General features: G+C 48.8%; 3 protein-coding genes across 3 annotated transcripts; 1 reads left to right on the forward strand and 2 right to left on the reverse strand.

Moving 5' to 3' along the window:
* Positions 1–6,246: 6,246 nt before the first annotated feature.
* VFPPC_18281 (ankyrin repeat-containing protein) lies at positions 6,247–10,458 on the reverse strand (the record flags this gene model as incomplete). The annotated part of the gene is made up of 2 exons (XM_018288887.1): positions 6,247–9,416; positions 9,471–10,458. 2 exons carry the CDS (start codon positions 10,456–10,458, stop codon positions 6,247–6,249), a joined length of 4,158 nt encoding a protein of 1,385 aa, XP_018137502.1.
* Positions 10,459–13,301: 2,843 nt separating this feature from the next.
* On the reverse strand, positions 13,302–14,016 carry VFPPC_10536 (hypothetical protein; the record flags this gene model as incomplete). The annotated part of the gene is made up of 3 exons (XM_018288888.1): positions 13,302–13,595; positions 13,656–13,768; positions 13,833–14,016. 3 exons carry the CDS (start codon positions 14,014–14,016, stop codon positions 13,302–13,304), a joined length of 591 nt encoding a protein of 196 aa, XP_018137503.1.
* Positions 14,017–15,170: 1,154 nt separating this feature from the next.
* VFPPC_16883 (hypothetical protein) lies at positions 15,171–16,552 on the forward strand (the record flags this gene model as incomplete). The annotated part of the gene is made up of 4 exons (XM_022429043.1): positions 15,171–15,288; positions 15,423–15,691; positions 15,787–16,004; positions 16,060–16,552. The coding sequence occupies 4 exons, from the start codon at positions 15,171–15,173 to the stop codon at positions 16,550–16,552; spliced, it is 1,098 nt and encodes a 365-aa protein (XP_022284024.1).
* Between the last annotated feature and the right edge of the window lie 310 nt (positions 16,553–16,862).

Below are 16,862 nucleotides of genomic sequence, written 5' to 3' on the forward strand. Positions count from 1 at the left end.
CCACTCAGCCAGTTCAACCCGCTTGGGCGGGTCGTGGACGTGAAGAATACTTGGAGGCTCCCCGTGACGCATTAAATACTCAATACTCAATATGACCCCGTATTGAAAAAGTTCAATATTGAAGAAGTCCCGTATTGAGTATTGAATATTGAGTATTGAGTATTGAATTATTGAGAAAGTATTGAGGATATTGAGAATATTGAGAAAACATGGATTACTAAGCCAAATATTCTCGATCTCCATGGACTACCCGACTGGTCGAGTAGCAGAAGCTCAAGGTCCTGAGCTGCACAATTCGCTTTTTACTGCCACATCACGCCTTTAATTTGCCGCGGAAGTTTGAGCTGCAGCCAGAACTTTCTCAAGAAGGTGACCCTAATCTGTATTGTGCTCAATCGTAGCTAAATTTGGTTGATACGTTATGGTTTTCAATATTCTCAATATCTTCAATATCCCTCAATATTGAAGAACCCCATATTGAAGAGTCAATATGGAGAAAATCAATATCCTCAATATGTATTGAGAATATTGACAGGGGTTATTCAATACCGAATGCATCACTGCTTGGAGCAGATAGGTAGATCAAATATTGAACGGGTTTCTAGTTGTGACTGCTCGCGTTACACCGCAGCGCAGGTCTTAACTGTTTCTGTTGCAACCAATGATCACTGACGGAGTATCTGGCGCCGCAAACGAGTTACTCCACAAAAGCGCCAGCAATTAGGAAAACAAGGCGCACCACGCCCTGGATCCTCAGGTGGGACACATACACATCCTGCCACCTCACCACATCCACCATTACCAACGGGACAATTCTCGATGGCGATAACTGGTACTGTAACTATGACTGGTTCAAGAGCGTAGAATATAGGTTTATGTGCTAGTCTTTAATTGAAGTTTTTTTTTTTGGCCAAGGTAGCATCGTTAAAAAGAACAGGATTTCATCTATCTGTTCATATATAACTACCTTTGGCCGAGATGCTGTAAGTGGTAGAGTCGGGTTTAATAGTTGATCCTTCTTACTATGTATTTTCCATAGCTAAGAGCAGAATGCTAGTTCTGCTTACACTCCACTACGAAGTGGACCACATATGTGGAAGTTGCTAAATAGGAGGGAAAGGTCGGAAAACCAGAGACATCGCTTACTATGACGTATGGATGCTCAATCGAGCACCCCAGATTGCCGTCAACGGCGTCGGTAACTAGAGCCAATCACGGCCCGGTGGTGACCATCCACTGCATTGTTCGTCCAGACTTGCCTTCTGTGCTGCCAAAGGCGGATCCCCAAATCTGGCTTCGTGTCAAGAGAGAATAACTGAGCTCTCACATAAGGATGTACGTTACGGCTTTATGTCATCAGTATGGGCACAAGGTGCGCCTGCGTTGACTTGCTGATCATTTGATCTAGTAGCTTACGCCATTTTAACAATGCCTCATATCCTTTTCAAGGATCGCCGGCTTGCAAGAGGCTGCACAGAGACATCGATCGGCAATTCCGGGGCCATAAACCAAGTGTAGCACACACGGAGAAGTCAGGCTTTGCGGCACGTCCCATCAGCTAATGTGATTCAGTGATATGTGCCAGTACGACTGGAGCAGCTTATTTGATCGGCATGTTTGCAGCATCACCGCGGCCTGGAGAGGACGAGGCGCTTCCAATCAAAGTACAAGAGTCTGCCTTGGGTTAGGCAGCAGTGCGGCAATGAGGCTCAGGCTTTCGTGACTTTGTGACAGGTCTCAGATCCAAGAATTACTCCAAGATCGACACATTGCTTCGAATATTTCGGGTTGCATGCCTTCTTGTTTGGTCGACTTGCTTTCAGCTTTCCCCATAAAGGAGTTAGAGGAAGAAAATCATGCAGCCTTATCCCATCACTGCCTGTTGTCCAGGTCAGACAAGGCCCTTACGTCCGTGTCGATCATATGCATAACATTCAGTAAACGGAAAATCTGTGTATAACAGCTCCGATCGCAATTTGGGAAGCTCGAGCGCCTGCAGGTCTCAGTGCGCTTCAGTCTTCTGTTGCAAAGCGTTTTTTTGAGCTCACAAGCTGCGGGCTACATATTGCTTACTTGAACCACAGAATTTTGACCGTGCAATCGCAACTTCCTGTGCAACTATTACAGTTTTAATCTCAGCTTCAAAAGCCCTTCTGTAGTCGGTGGAGTACCAACGGTAGACGAAATGTACTCAGCCGCCTGTTTGATGATTCCCTGCTGTCATGGCACATCGCATACGGTTTTACGTTTCAATCTTTGCCAGTGGTGGGTTGAAGGGATCAGGGCAAATTTACAGAACGCCGCAGCTTGGGTCGATTCTTAGTGATGTGGCAAAACATAATGTGTGTGGATCCACATGCAACCATCGTGGCTGTTGGAGAGCCAGGCAGGCATCTTAATACACCTTTGCCGGGATGGGTCAGGATTTTCGTCGGCACCGCCTGTTCAGCTCAGGTACTCCAATTAGACTCTGGAACGTACGCAGGATACATGTAGCGACGTTGTCGTCAGCTCCAGTACCGACCTTGGCGGCCATCTGAACGATGGCTGGCTGTGTGGACCCACCTCTACTCCTCCAGACCGCGACTATGAGGCTAGGATCGGCCCGTCCCTAAAAGCCCCAACGTCTTGTCACACTTCACTTGTTTGCACGATCGGGCAGAAGATCCCCTGTGAATCGGGCAACGAGAGACTCTTGATTTTCTACAAAAAAGAGTGGAATCATCTGCCGCCCTCAAGGCATGTAGCGTCCCTATCAATTGCCATTTAAAAACGGCTGCAGAAAATGGTGTCCAAGCAGAATTTAGTAACAACATTTGATTTTGCGACAGAGTCTACTTGTGTGCCGTAATATGACGTAGCTAATTATGAGTCTCATAACGTTACAGCAGGCGGTCGTCAGCTCGAGATTCATTGGTAGACCAAGATATAAACAGTTTGCTGCGGAGAACGGATGGATCTTCCGGATGAGGCTGACTGTCGATCCAAGCCAGGCCACAGCATGTAAGCGCAATGTCGGTCACCGTCGGCCGTCTGACCCTGCAGGTAGAGAGCCCAGTGACGAGACTTCCAGCCTCCTGCTGGGATATCACAAGTGTTTGAACCGGACTTAGGGGACTACTCACCAAAGCAGCATGTACTGTCGTCAGCCTGTCGAACGCACAGGTGCCACAACTTTCAAACTGTGACAAATTGCGGCATCTTCTGCAAGTTTCAGCCCCAGACTTGTTTGGGGGTCTACTAACCGCTTTTCAATTACCAGCCCTGATTTGGAAAGACATATGAGCGGCACGCATCGCCGACATCAGGACCCGGCACGTCAGTTGCGGACAGGGTTGAAAGCCACTCCACTCAATCCACTGAATGCTCGAGTGCAGTGGGTAGATCATAATCCACTGAATATCCCAATATAGTGTATCCACTGGAAGCTGTTGTGGATTGGGTGTATTGGGTGGATTAGGAGAGGATTGGCAAAGCGCCAGTGAAGCCATCACCGAAAGCTCGGCCACCCGTCTCCCTTGTTCTGACTTCCAAGTTGGACTTATCTCCAACTAGCTTCCATCTCCTCTTGGAAACTTGCCACCTGAGTAAGCCACTTTGTTGCCCATACTTCTAGCTGTTGCCCAGACATCTGAGCCAATTTAATGTCAACTTGTTCTTCGTTTACCGAAGTTATCAGTATCGCCTGCTGTGTTCTCATGGTTCCAATAACAACATGGGTTACCTGGGGTAAGATCGATCATATATCTTAGGGTCTCCCTTTTACTTTTTGCGGGTTGAAGATTGCCTCAGTTCATCTGAACAAAATTTTTCGGCGTGCGTCGTCTTTCTTCAGGAAGTGCCTTCCCCTTGTTTCGGTTATATTTGAAACGGCTACGGATTTGATCAGGAGACTTCAGTTGTAGCACGCAAAAAATAATTCTACAGATAATGAACAATCTCACCGTATGTTCATCCAGCTTTATTTTCTGGTTTTTCCATTTCATGGCTCTGGGGATAAGAATGCTTAGTGGCGACATGCAAGATCCACGAAATTGACTTGTCACAGACCAGAGACCATCGTCAAAGAAATGCACTTCGATGTTACGTACGATCTATTTGTTTGGAAGAGAGAGGAATTCGGTTGCTGCTGGACTATGGAGTCGATGGTGGCGCTATTGATGTTGATGGAAACCTCCCCCTCTCTTTATACATAGGCGAACCGATTTTTGGCATTGAGCATAATATTTTTCGACTATTGCTGGCGGATCGTTTCACCCGACGAGTTCCGACCACGGTTTCCTAACGCTTTTCCGGATTTTATAGGGCGTCAGATGCTCTTTTTTGATCAAATTGGATTTCAGGGTACGCTTTTTGCGGAAGGTGTTACTATTGTTTCCACCGCCGTCTTTGGCGGCGGAGCCAGCAGCCTGCGAATGGCTTCAAACGATGGCTGAAACAGACCTCACGTGAGGAGGCCTCACCACCAACACAGGGGCGTACGTCATCCATAGCTAGATGAATTCAACAAGCATCAATCAAAGAATCGGCGCGAAGGAGCACTCGAACGAAACCGAGTCACCGCTTCCAATTGTCGAAAACGCAAGAAGCAGTGGACTGAAAACCTAGAGGAGAAGAAATCTGGACTGGAAGCTATCCATGGTGATCTCCAGGCAGAATACATGAACCTTCTTCAAGAGCCGTCTCAGCTGAAAGACTTGCTCATAAGCCATGCCAGCTGCCAGCACCCAGATATTGACATTTGGATCAAGAACGAGGCTTCAAAATACGTTCACAATTTACACAGTCCGCAGAGTGTGAATAGTGTATGTTCTGTGCCAAGTCTAGAAGGTAAGGGTTTATCAATGCCCTCGCGGTAGTACGCTCTATCTGCTGCCGATTATCATCGACCGGACCTGTTGCTTACAATATCATATTAGAAAATGGTTCCACGGCACGATATTCAACGACTATCAGCCCAGTCACTGGTTCTGATGGATCACGAAGCCAGGACCTGATCAGCAACGACTTTTTGGACGAAGAGGATGGTTTCGAGGACGATGTGGAAGACTGATATACAAGCCAGCACCAACACCTCTGTAGGTGGACCATGAAACAACAAATATGGAGTACGGGGGCTGCGTTTGGCTGATGACTCAACACAGCGTACTTTCGATATGGGGCACCACCATGCATCATAGCATCCTCCACACCCGCGTACCTGTTATGCCGCTTGGTCACCTTTCCGTGCATCGTGTTTCGAGGCCGAACGCAAGCGTTGCAGATTCGAAAACAAGAGGTTTCGTGGTCGACTCCATCGCCGAACTGATCCCGACTTGGCGCGACAGCCACAAGCTTTGCGATGGTGGACTCAATTCCCCTCGACGTCCTTTTGAAGTTCCCTTTGTCCAAATACTCAAACACAAGGTATACCCAGAGATAGGTGCGATTGGTAGTCTCCTGTAGCTTTTTTTCCAAATGGCTTTTGATTTGCGGGGACAAGTTCTTCTTCTGCGACAGCTCGCCGACCCGGTGTGTAATGATGTAGTTTACCTCCCGGGTGATGGTTTCCGACTCTTGCACCGCACGAGTCCTTTCGAATCATTTAACATTATCGAAAATGGTGACCCTGCAAGCATCGCCGAATGACACTGACGACGCTGGTATCTACAAAGCGGAATAATTGCCAAAAGCCGATGATGTACCTCAAACTATTGATTCCGCAAACACACCAAACGTGACAAATTCGGACCGTGCTGAGATCAATTTTCAGCTTTTCCCGCCGTCTCGTAGTCACTGAGGCAGAGGGGTTCTCCCAGTATTGTAGTGTTTTCCGTCCTTTGGATTTGGGATCAAGGTGATTACTTGCACGGTTGTCTGGCCGCATTCACTTGTACTCACGTTGAGCCCTCCATTGGACGGCACTCCTTACAATCGTTCATTGTGGCTACCCTACATTGCCTCTGCGGATAACATCATTCTGTCATGCGCGGGTAACCTTCCCCTGTATTCTTACTTTCTTGGCACGCAGACTCGTATATTGACTATAAGGTGGATCAGTTGGGACGTTTCAAGAATTTCGATGAAGAGACTGGCTGCATTTTCACAGTGATTACCATCACTGACCAGAGCGGCGGCCTGCTGGATTGCCTGACATAAGAGTGGCTCAGGAATATATAAGCTAGGGAAAGGGTCACTAGTACAGGGAATTGCAAAATTCTCATTGCCGGCGACAGGTTATGCTGGTACTGTATGGCCTTCTAGTTATCATGATTTCCGTTGTAGCAGCTTGACGATAGCCTCGTGCCCTTTCTCGGCGGCTAGCAATAGCGGCGTCTGGCCAGAGTTACTCCCCGCCTCGATGTCGGCGCCATTTTCGAGAAGCAGCTTGGCGATAGCCTCGTGTCCCTTCTCAGCGGCCCGCGATAGCGGCGTCCGACCAGACTTACTCCTTGCCTTGACCTCGGCGCCCTTCTCGATTAGCAGCTTGACGACGGCCCCGTGCCCCTTCTCGGAGGCCCATGACAGTGGCGTCAGGTTATCCCTATTCTTAGCTTCGATGTCGGCTCCGTTCTCAAGTAGCAGCTTGACGATAACCTCATGTCCATTCGCGGCGGCCCACGATAGAGGCGTCAGAAAATCCCCATTCTCAGCGTTGACGTCGGCGCCATTCTCGAGTAGCAGCTTGACGATACCTTTGTGCCCCCTCTCACCAGCCCATAGCGGCGTCAGAGTATCCCTCTTCTGAGCTTCGATGTCTGCTCCCTTCTCGAGTAGCAGCTTGACGACGGCCACATGCCCGCTCGCGGCAGCCCGCGATAGCGGCGTTCTACCGGAGTTACTCTTCACCTCGACCTTGGCGCCGTTCTCGAGTAGCAGCTTGACTATAGGCTTATGCCCATTCGCGGCGGCCCACGATAACGGCGTCAGATTATCCCTATTCTCAGCGTTGGCGTCGGCACCATTCTCGAGCAGCAGCTTGACAATAGCCTCGTGTCCCTTCTCAGCGGCCCGCGATAGCGGCGTCCGACCAGAGTTACTCTTCGTCTCGACTTCGGCACCCTTCTCGAGCAACAACTTGACGATAGTACCGTGTCCCTTCTCGGCGGCACGTGATAGCGGCGTCTGATGACGGTTGCTCTTCGCTTCGACACAGGCGCCTTTCTCGAGAAGCAGCCTGACAACGGCCTCGTGTCCGTTCGCGGCGGCCCAAAATAGCGGCGCCAGATTATCCTTATTCTTGGCCTCGACCTCGGCACCCCCGTCAAGCAATAGCCTGACGATAGCTTCGTGCCCGTTCCCGGCCGCCACCAATAGCGGAGTCTGACCAGAATCATTCTCCGCCTCGACTTCGGCGCCCTTCTCGAGCAGCAGCCTGACAACGGCCTCGCGCCCGTTCGCGATGGCCCAGAATAGCGGCGTCTGACCGTTGACGTCTTTCGACTCGACTTCGGCACCACTCTCCAGCAGCAGCTTGACGATGGCCGCGCGCCCCGACTTGGCGGCCAGCAATAAAGGCGTCTGACCAGAGATACTCTTTGTCTCGATTTCGGCACCCTTCTCGAGCAACAACTTGACGATAGTATCGTGTCCCTTCTCGGCGGCACGTGATAGCGGCGTCTGATGACGGTTGCTCTTCGCTTCGATACAGGCGCCATGCTCGAGCAGCAGCTTGACAACGGCCTCGTACCCGTTCTCGGCGGCCCAAAATAGTGGCGTCCGACCATACTCCGTGTCTCTCGGCTCGATGTCCCCACCCTTTCCTAGAAGGAGCTTGACAACACCAGGGTGGCCGCAGTACGATGCTACCATAAGATTCGTAAAAGGCTCCGTTGTCTTCATACCTGTAGTCTTCCAGTAGATTTTAAACCATACTGAGTAGCTCTTGGAACCCGGATCACAGATTCCCAAGGCGGAATGTATAATGGGAACGTTATCAACGATGCCAGCCTCGCGGAAGTGAGCCCCCCAGAATTTGGCTGAATATTCCAAGAAGGCGTGGCTGTCGGTGGAATTACCTGCTTCCCTGTTCGCGTCTTTCGGAAGGCCAAGATCGTAGTTGAAGAAGTTCAGGTAGCGTATGCAGAGCTCCGCAACGACGGCATGCGCACAGTAGATATTAATGGAGCGATGCCACTGTGCCTGTAATGGAATAGTTGCAGGCCATACCAAATCTGCAAGGAGAAACTCGCGAGCAGTTTGGTGAAGGAAATAAATCTTGCCACGATGGATTGAGATGAATAATCCACACCACGATCTAAGCCTTAGCTTGAAGTCCTCGTCTTCTTCTAAGTCAATATCCTGAAAGCACCGCGTTTTATCGTCTATATTCACGGCAATGTTCATTTCCGAGAGAGTTAGTGGCCGACTCGCTACCAAGATAATACTCAAGGCCTTCCGAACCATCGGGTGTTCCTTAGACTTGCTGAGGATCTGCTCATATGCCTCATTGATACTCATGGGAAGCGTTGCAATGGCAGATTCGATCCCCTTTAGCGTCTTCTTAAAGTTTTCTCTCTCTAAGTAGTCGAACACAAGGTATACCCAGAGATAGGTCCGGTGGGTAGTCTCTTGTAACCTTTTCTCTAAATGGCTCTTCATCTGGGGTGAAAGGTTCTTCCTCTCCAATAGCTGATTAACCCGATGAGTAATGACGCGGTTCACCTCCTGATTAATGATTTCCGACTCTTCCTCTCCTGGTATACGCATATTTGGAAAAACTTCTAACAGGCCACGGAACTTGGACACTATTTGTTCATAGGGGCGGCAAGTTAGAAGGTACTTTAACTTGCCATGACCCCACTTGTCGCTACGGAACTGGCTCTCTACATTCCGCATCAGGTCCGCAAACTCTAATTCGGCGCATTCATCCAGGGCATCCAGGACAAGGATTACAGGCCCTGCCTTTGGATCATGTATAGCGTTTCGCAGAACCTTCCAGAGCGAATCTGTAGAGTTGATCAAACCTTGGCCGTCCGTACGAAACTGTGTCATAGCATGCCCGATCAGAAACGGCTTCTGTGCAAAGAGCTGGTGAAGTAGAGCACAAAGTGCTTGCCGGACGGTGTTCTGGTCTTGGTCTTTGAAGAAGAAGTAGCAGATCGTTGTTGGTCGCGGCAGATACTGGTCTATCAGGTACTTGGCCAATACTGACTTTCCGCAGCCAGGATCAGCCGTGACTAGTAATGGCCCGGAGTCCTGCTTCATCCATTTCTGGAAGTGCTCGTGCTTGAGGAACCAGAAGCAGGTATCTTTAACCCTTTCTTCCACTCGATCTTTATACCACTCATACGTAGCGTCCCTACTGCCAGTCGTGAGGCGGAACAGTTGGTGACACTTTTCCTCTTTCTCGGAGAGCCTCTCTTTAGCAAAGCTTGTCTGGGCTTCAAGCTGCTTCTTTGCAATGTCTCGTTGATTTTGTGTGACTTCACGGAGGCCTATACATAAGATAAGCATGCATTAATGGTATGTTTCTAAGACCCTGGAATTACCGTATAGAATATCGCCAATTTTCTTCTCCGTTTCAACCCTATTTGGAGTTATTCGGCGGAGGAGATCCTTCGCATATGCTGCGGCCGCCATTGCTGCATAGCCCTGCCACTCCTCGTTCTTGTGGGAGTCCGAGTAATCGCAAATCCCGCGTATAACCAAGCAAGGAAAGTGGTTCATCAGTCCCGCTGCTTCCATCTCAAAGCATAGAATGTCCTCTTCCGCGGCCAGCTTGTCCCTCACCGAAGCATCCTTCATTAGCTGGTTCCCCGAGGCAATAACGCCATAGTGGATCGTCAAATTGTCATGATCTTGAGTACGTTCGGATCGTAGCACCAGCCTTTTTCGACCAGTACCACAGGATGCCACGCAGCTCACATCGTCGTTTACAGGATGCACGACTCTGGATTGATACAACCTGTCACTATTTAGGTTTGGGCGGCTGTACTTCTTCAGTAGTCTTGGCTTCTTTCGAAGACTGCCATTTATGCTCTCTTCAAGCCGGTGACCTTTGCTCTCGTACTGTGCCTTGAGTCCATTTACCGCTGCCCGTAGGACTGTAGGCGGCTGGTTTAAGAGGCCTGTTCGCTGGAAGGTCTGACTTTGAATGGTTTTGCCAAAGTCGTACTGTAGCACGCCACCATTCCCATCTCGAGGATCGCTGACCACAATGTCACCCAAACGAATATCATGCTTTGGGCTTGGCGCACCGCCACCAATGCCAACCATTAGACCAATTCTGACATTAGGGAAGCTGTGCATCATGTCGCTCGCAACACCTGCAGCGCGGGATACGCCATACTCCCCGCTGGGTAAGACAGCAATGACGACATTGTGTTTCCCCATTCTTCCCAGAGTATAATCGTTGTTGTCATTGGGCGACAGATGTTCCGGTCCTTCGTGTTCCTCGTCCAAGAACGCTTGTGCGGCAACGTACTCTGTACTTATGGCGCATATCCATCCGACTGTGTAGCTATTAGGTTCGGACATGTTCGTTCGTAGGGTGGTCCAAATGCAAAGGTCGATGAGTGCTCTGTCGCCCAGGTTTCTTAGCAATTGTCTCAAGCTGGACAAGTTGGCTCTGGTAGTGGACGTCTATGGTCGCCAGCACGACGACCATCTCGACCTCAGACTTGCCCACCCAAGCGCAGACAAAATTAGTAGGATTCCGGGATTTTGTGCCGCAGTTTAATAGCAGAGTGCATCCAAAAGCGACTTCGATTTCGGAGGAAGATGCCACGCTATACCTATGTTGCTCAACACAAGTCGGTTGGGCAATAATGCGAAGGACAAAGTCGCTGGCAGACAGCATGATCAGTTTTCAACCGAGCCCCCTCGGGCCGATCGGCAGCGTTTTACTCCCAGTTGAATAAGCAACCTCCCGCCCAATTATTAAATGCGCGCCCGGACGCCTCTGTATTGGCCGCCACCAATTCTTGTAGCGCCTAAGTCCGCAGGTAGACGGAAATATCGAAAATACGGCGGCTAAAGTAGAGAGAGGTGGCAAAATTAGGAAAGCAACAAGCGAGATTAGCAGAAGCAAGCTCACTGTAACGGTCCAAGCGAGTATATTGACAACTGGCTAGGTGACTAAAAACAAGTATCCAAAGGTGAAGAAGAAAGGAAGAAAAGGAGAGCTCAGGGAGCTCTTGAGCTCCTGAGCTTGACGCAGCTAATCTCGCTTGCTGACAGGGATAGAGGCGAGAGCGGCCGCCGAGCCAACCTCGGGCTTAACCCGTTACATCAAGTACCTAAATCAATACAAGAATACGTGGTAGAACTTCTCATCAAGGCTATGCTTTGCTTTTTAGGTATGCATCACGTGCGTCTCCGCTTGATAAAGCATGGTTTCCATATGGTATAAGTCATAATTCACATGGTCTAATTCTAACTCTTGTTCATGGAAACTCTTAACAAGCTTGACAATATATCTTCCTAAGACAGAAAGAATCATTAACTTTCAGCCACCCACCTCGAGCAAATACCTAAGACTCTTTTAAAGATCTCCCGGCGACTTTTCTTTCTGGCTTGTTTTGGCGTTGGTGTTGGCATAGGTGAGAAAACATGGCCAGGTATTGATACGTTTGGCAGAGCAGCACCTAATGTTGGCTGTTGATCGCGCCGTCCAAATCAACAAACAAAACTAATGTACACCCCCCCTCCTCTTGGAGCCTGGCCTGTTGTTTGGATGCTATTGGTTTGACTGCCTGGGATGTAGGACTCACATCAGCGGTGACCAATCTAAAGATGATTTGACACGTATTTGATTACGTATCTGCATAAGATCTTCTTCGTTGGCCGGCTGGATACTCGCCCTCACGATGGGCCAGAACCCCAAGCATGTCCAAAATGCAAGTCGATACTTCGTCGATGGTAAGTTCTGTCACTCTTTGGAGAGAGGCAAGGCAGATTTGGTTATAAATAACCACGATGTGGCCAAAAGTGTCAGTGCGGCGGTGGTGTGGTGCTCTAGGTATATGATACATCTCACTGCAATATAACGAGCCCAACGCCTCTTTTGCGCAAATGCAAGGCTATTTCTTCTTCAACAATCGCGTTTAGCCACACACATGTGATCTGCAATATGGGGCCCCTTGGGCTCCCCGTAATAGGAGAGAGAATTAGGATATCTTTGCGTATAAGAACGGCCGGTACGCTCTTCATTATAGGGGTCTCACAGATCTGTGGGACCTCTTCATCAATATTTCACCTCACCGGCGCCATGCAAGCTGCAAAGACCTCAACAGACAACAAAAGCTACTACTAAAAATGTTACTCAAGTACCTTTTGCCACTGAAGAAGAATTTGATCGTTATTTCGATAATTTAGACAAGATAGCTAGTGGGGGCATTCAGTTAGCTGCTTCGACTGCGAGCTCGGGGACAACAGAGAAATTAACGTCACCGGAAGAATCCGTTGATCAAGCCTCTCGGGTTTGCTATCCAACGTCAACTAGATTATACATTGACAATGATGATCCCGGCAATTTGGCGAACTCAGATTCCGAAGATGATCTATTGTTGTCAACCTCGAGAGCAGAAAAATCCTCCTCGAGACTCGATTCGACAAATACGGAACACAAGTCTAGAGAGCGTACGCTGGCAAGACCGAAGCCGAAGGCTAAAACGAGGGGAAGAAGTAGCATAGTGAAAGGCTTAAAACGGATGAAAAGGGGGAAACAACAACGGGTATTGACAGTATTCAAAAACTGCGACGTCATCATATTTAAGGCGTGACAAAGAGTGGAATGTTCATGGGATACCATGAACAGATTCAGTTAAACAGACAATATATCTTGGGGACACAGGGGACACATTATGATTATGGTTCCTCCTCCTTAGTGACAATAAATTGGTAGTTCTATAACGCCGAAATGAGGCCATGGAAACTACTGATTGATGCTCCATGACGTCCAAATGTTGCAATGTTACCCTGAGAATTGACGAACAGCAAGCAGGGTCATCCTCCGCGTTTTTAAAGGGGGTGTTGAGCCGGTTCTAACTCGTCGATGGGGGTAAACCGATCTAGATATGTAAGAAGCCAACTGACGTATTAGCCACCGGACTTATCAACGGAAAATCTTTTGCGCCTACGGTCAGGAGATCTTGCACTATTCACAAGCGTTCGATAGCTCTTGATATGTGTGGCTATTCCCCCCTCTCAGCCAAAATGAAACTTACTACGTTGCCGAAATTCTTGAGCATGCCTCGCTTGCACGGTGACTGCGTTGTTGGATAGGCCAGATTTGCACAGAAAATCGAAACGCACCGTATTATGTGAGTGAAAGAATTTTCATGCGTTTGGGTTATGCAAATCTCATTTGGGTCTAGTTATCACTTATTTGAGCCGACTAGGACCTGGCCATGCTGACTCCTTGGTAGGTAGGCAAATATTCCTGGAACACCTTCACATCCATGCATGACTTCTTCACTATCCGCATTGTCCAGAATGAGAAGCCATCGGCCGATGCTCTCTAAACTCAGATGCTGCTGAATGAGCTCCCTACCATCATTATTGTCCTTATTTCTTGGGAGGTTTAGTTTTTCGACAAGATCCATACAGGCCAGTTCAAAGGCCGCCATGCTAAACGCGGGTAGCCAGAGTACGCTGCGCGCTGGTTCTTTTTCCTGTATCATATAGGCAACCCTTAGAACCACCTGGGTCTTCCCTACCCCACCCATGCATACCAGAGCAACACGACCCTTTCTCTTGGCGAATAGCATATCCATCAGCGATTTAATCACATTATCGCGACCAACAAAGCTATCGTTCTCAGCGAAAGGCACAGAGAATATCCGGTCTAGCGGCAATTAGCAAGATTTTATTAAAATAGAAAGCGGCACAGCCGTAGATAGTGAACTAACGCTGCTTCGGTGACTTTGACTGCCGGTTTGTGAAGTACTTTCCTAGTAGAGCTTTCGCCGTTGATGCGGCTGTTGCCGCGGCATATCTCTGCCATCCTTTTGACTTGTGCGAGTCAGCGTAGTCGCACACACCTTTAATAATCATACATGAAGGTAACTCGTCCCATACACCCGCCCCTTCCATTTCGAAGCCAATGACATTGTCTCTCTTCGCAAGTTGGTCGCGCGTTTCTCCCGACTTCAAAACAGTATCTGCAGAGCCAATTCCCCCCACATGTATGGCCAATGCCGGTGGCTCATTGTCCCTTGAATCTCTTGCTTCTCGTTGCCATTGTAGTTGATCTCTATGTATGAATTCATCATCATTGCATCCTAGGTCTAGGCAGCTTGATTCTACCGCGCTCTCACACACCGGGTCTGCATTAGTACAACAGGCGTTGCAGATGTCACATTTCACCGTATCCTGATGCTTATGGCGATATTTCGAGTCGAATACCTTGTCATGTACCTCTCCTAGCAAGGGGCGTGGACAGCCATACTCTGCACTTTGACAACTCTTTCACAAAGTAGGTAGAGTTGCCAGTCTCGCCGTTACGTCACACGGACGGATCGACTAACTTCACGTACTTTCGCTTCCATAGCTTAAACCTTATTAAATTTCTAGGACTTCTTTGTACATACCGACATGCCGGCAGAAACTGCAAGAGCCCGTGTCACGGTAAATAGGATTCAACAGCGTCTGCAGGTGCGAAGCCTTGAATAGAGCTAGCCCAACCACCTGATGGCTGGCCAGCCACCTGGAATATAAGGACGATAGCTGGGGAAGCTATTTAGATTACTATAAGAAGTTGTAGATACCCCTCACTAGATAGAAGAAAATCAAGGATCATAATCCACGTCTATGTCGTCCATAGCTGCACTTTCGTGATATCCTGTTCTTTCCTTGATCGCCAATGGACTCTAGAGGACGTGATAGTAATCCCCTCCAGTTCCGATTCCGACTGCGGCACAGATAGCGGCGACGAGGCGATAGACAGTGTCCTGCATATGAACCTGTTACATGACCAACATCCTGACGACTCCCTTCCTTCTACTCTGCGATTGTGGCCTCTACATCAGACCGTCATTTCCCCGCTCTGTCGCCAACTACACAGGCCCTGCAGATCTCCATCCAGTTCCTCAAATCCCAGCCACATTAAATCACCGTACCCATCGTTGCTTCCTAGATAGTCCGTTCGTATTGAATGCGAAGAATCACTGCACAAGCCTGCTCAGCACAACCCCAGTCAGGTCTAGCCCAAGGCTGAACTTCACCTGCATTCGGTAGAGATCAACATAATGTCCGAATACCCAGCTCCAGAGGATCGTCCAACACAACATTGGCTTGCGACAGCCTTGCCTCCACGTCGCCTTCTTCCTTGGGATGAGCAATACCCCCTATCTCAATTCTTCGACTGTACTTGCTCATATCACTTCATTGTAAAACTCTCATTGTTGCACATCGACTCATTCTGAACATCCCCAAAAACTTGCACCCACCGTGAATTCGAACTGCTGGGGTCGGCCATTGATTCGATTAACAAAAAACAGCCGAGCCCTCCGCACAAACTGTCATCTCGATGACTTCGACATACGCTCCACAAGGACCACCAACATGGGGATCTCCAGGCCCTCAAGTAGCCGTCATGGCATTACCAATGAACTATAGCGTGATTAAACCTCCAGCCAAACAATTATACCCCCGTGGCTGGGTTACAGTTCCTATTCTACAGCTCATTTTTGCCGTCACCAGTGCTGGCTTTACAGCATTTCTCCTATTTACAAGCCTACGTATGAGAGTTATTCTTATGATTTGCGCCGTGAGTTGCGAAACCTCTAACCCAATGGGATGCACGGCACAGAAGGCTAGCGGTGGAATCTAAGAAAGCTGACATTTGCTCATTGTTCTCTCAAGTCCGGAATATCAATAGGCATCTCCATCTGGCTCATTTGTGCTCACTCTTGCGCACCACAGTCCCTCAAGCCCATGGTAGCCCTTCCCCTCGACTTTTTAGTCCTGGTACTCTGGATCGCGACTGTTGGGTGGATGGTGCCCTCGGCGGTTAACCTCTCTACAGAAGGCTTCTTAGAAGCCTGTGCGGGCATTGCTGCGGGAATTGCTGGGATAGATTTGTGAGTAAAGTATTCTTTGTGATGTTCTTCCAAACTCGCTAAACTTCGATAATAGTATACTTTTTGCTGTGGGCATGATTGGCGATATTATCGCTTTTCATCGCGTACGAAGACTCGGTCAATTCCAGCAATACCCACCTCAGCAGCCGAATATGCAGCCATATATGCAATCGCGAACCCCTCACCCCGGACTCAGTTATGATCAACATGCTACTACAACGACAGTTAGAAAGCCTGAATTCGAAGTCCGAAGCCCTGTGAATCCACTTCCGACGCAAAACGCGATAGAAAACGCTGAACGGGAGTTTGAACATGAACTTGACCCTCAGTCAATGGCTGCCAGAGAAATGGATGGAAATTCCATGCCAAGTCTCAACGGGTTGACTTCTAAACCTGAGCTTGGTCCTCAGTCCGTCCAAACGAGAGAATTAGCTGACCAAGACCGGCCAGCTGAGTTGTCTGAGACAATTTCGCCAGCGTCACCATTTCCGTTTCGTGGCAGCGCTAGTCAATCGTTCGCGGAGCTTCCTACGCGACCGAAGTCTTGAATAGCCGGCATGTACAGGGCATCTCTTACATAGTATAGTAGATCGGGGCTTGGTACGCGCGGCGTTTGTGTTGGTGAGCATGTTACTGTGACAAGACTTGCCCGATTTAGTCTGTTCGTAATTGTCATGTTCTGCATGTATACGTACATACCTGTTTCATTATGGGTCGTGAAAATGCTTCGAATAGATCCTATAGAGGAGAGTGATGGGTTTCTGGTGATCTATAAGCATATATATGAGTTGCTAACGAAGGCGACCTTACTAGTAAATAGCCACGCGTGTAGTTTCATACAACCTCGAAAGGAGAAAA

This window comes from Pochonia chlamydosporia (assembly GCF_001653235.2).
Source record: "Pochonia chlamydosporia 170 chromosome Unknown PCv3seq00011, whole genome shotgun sequence".
Lineage (NCBI taxonomy): Eukaryota > Fungi > Ascomycota > Sordariomycetes > Hypocreales > Clavicipitaceae > Pochonia > Pochonia chlamydosporia.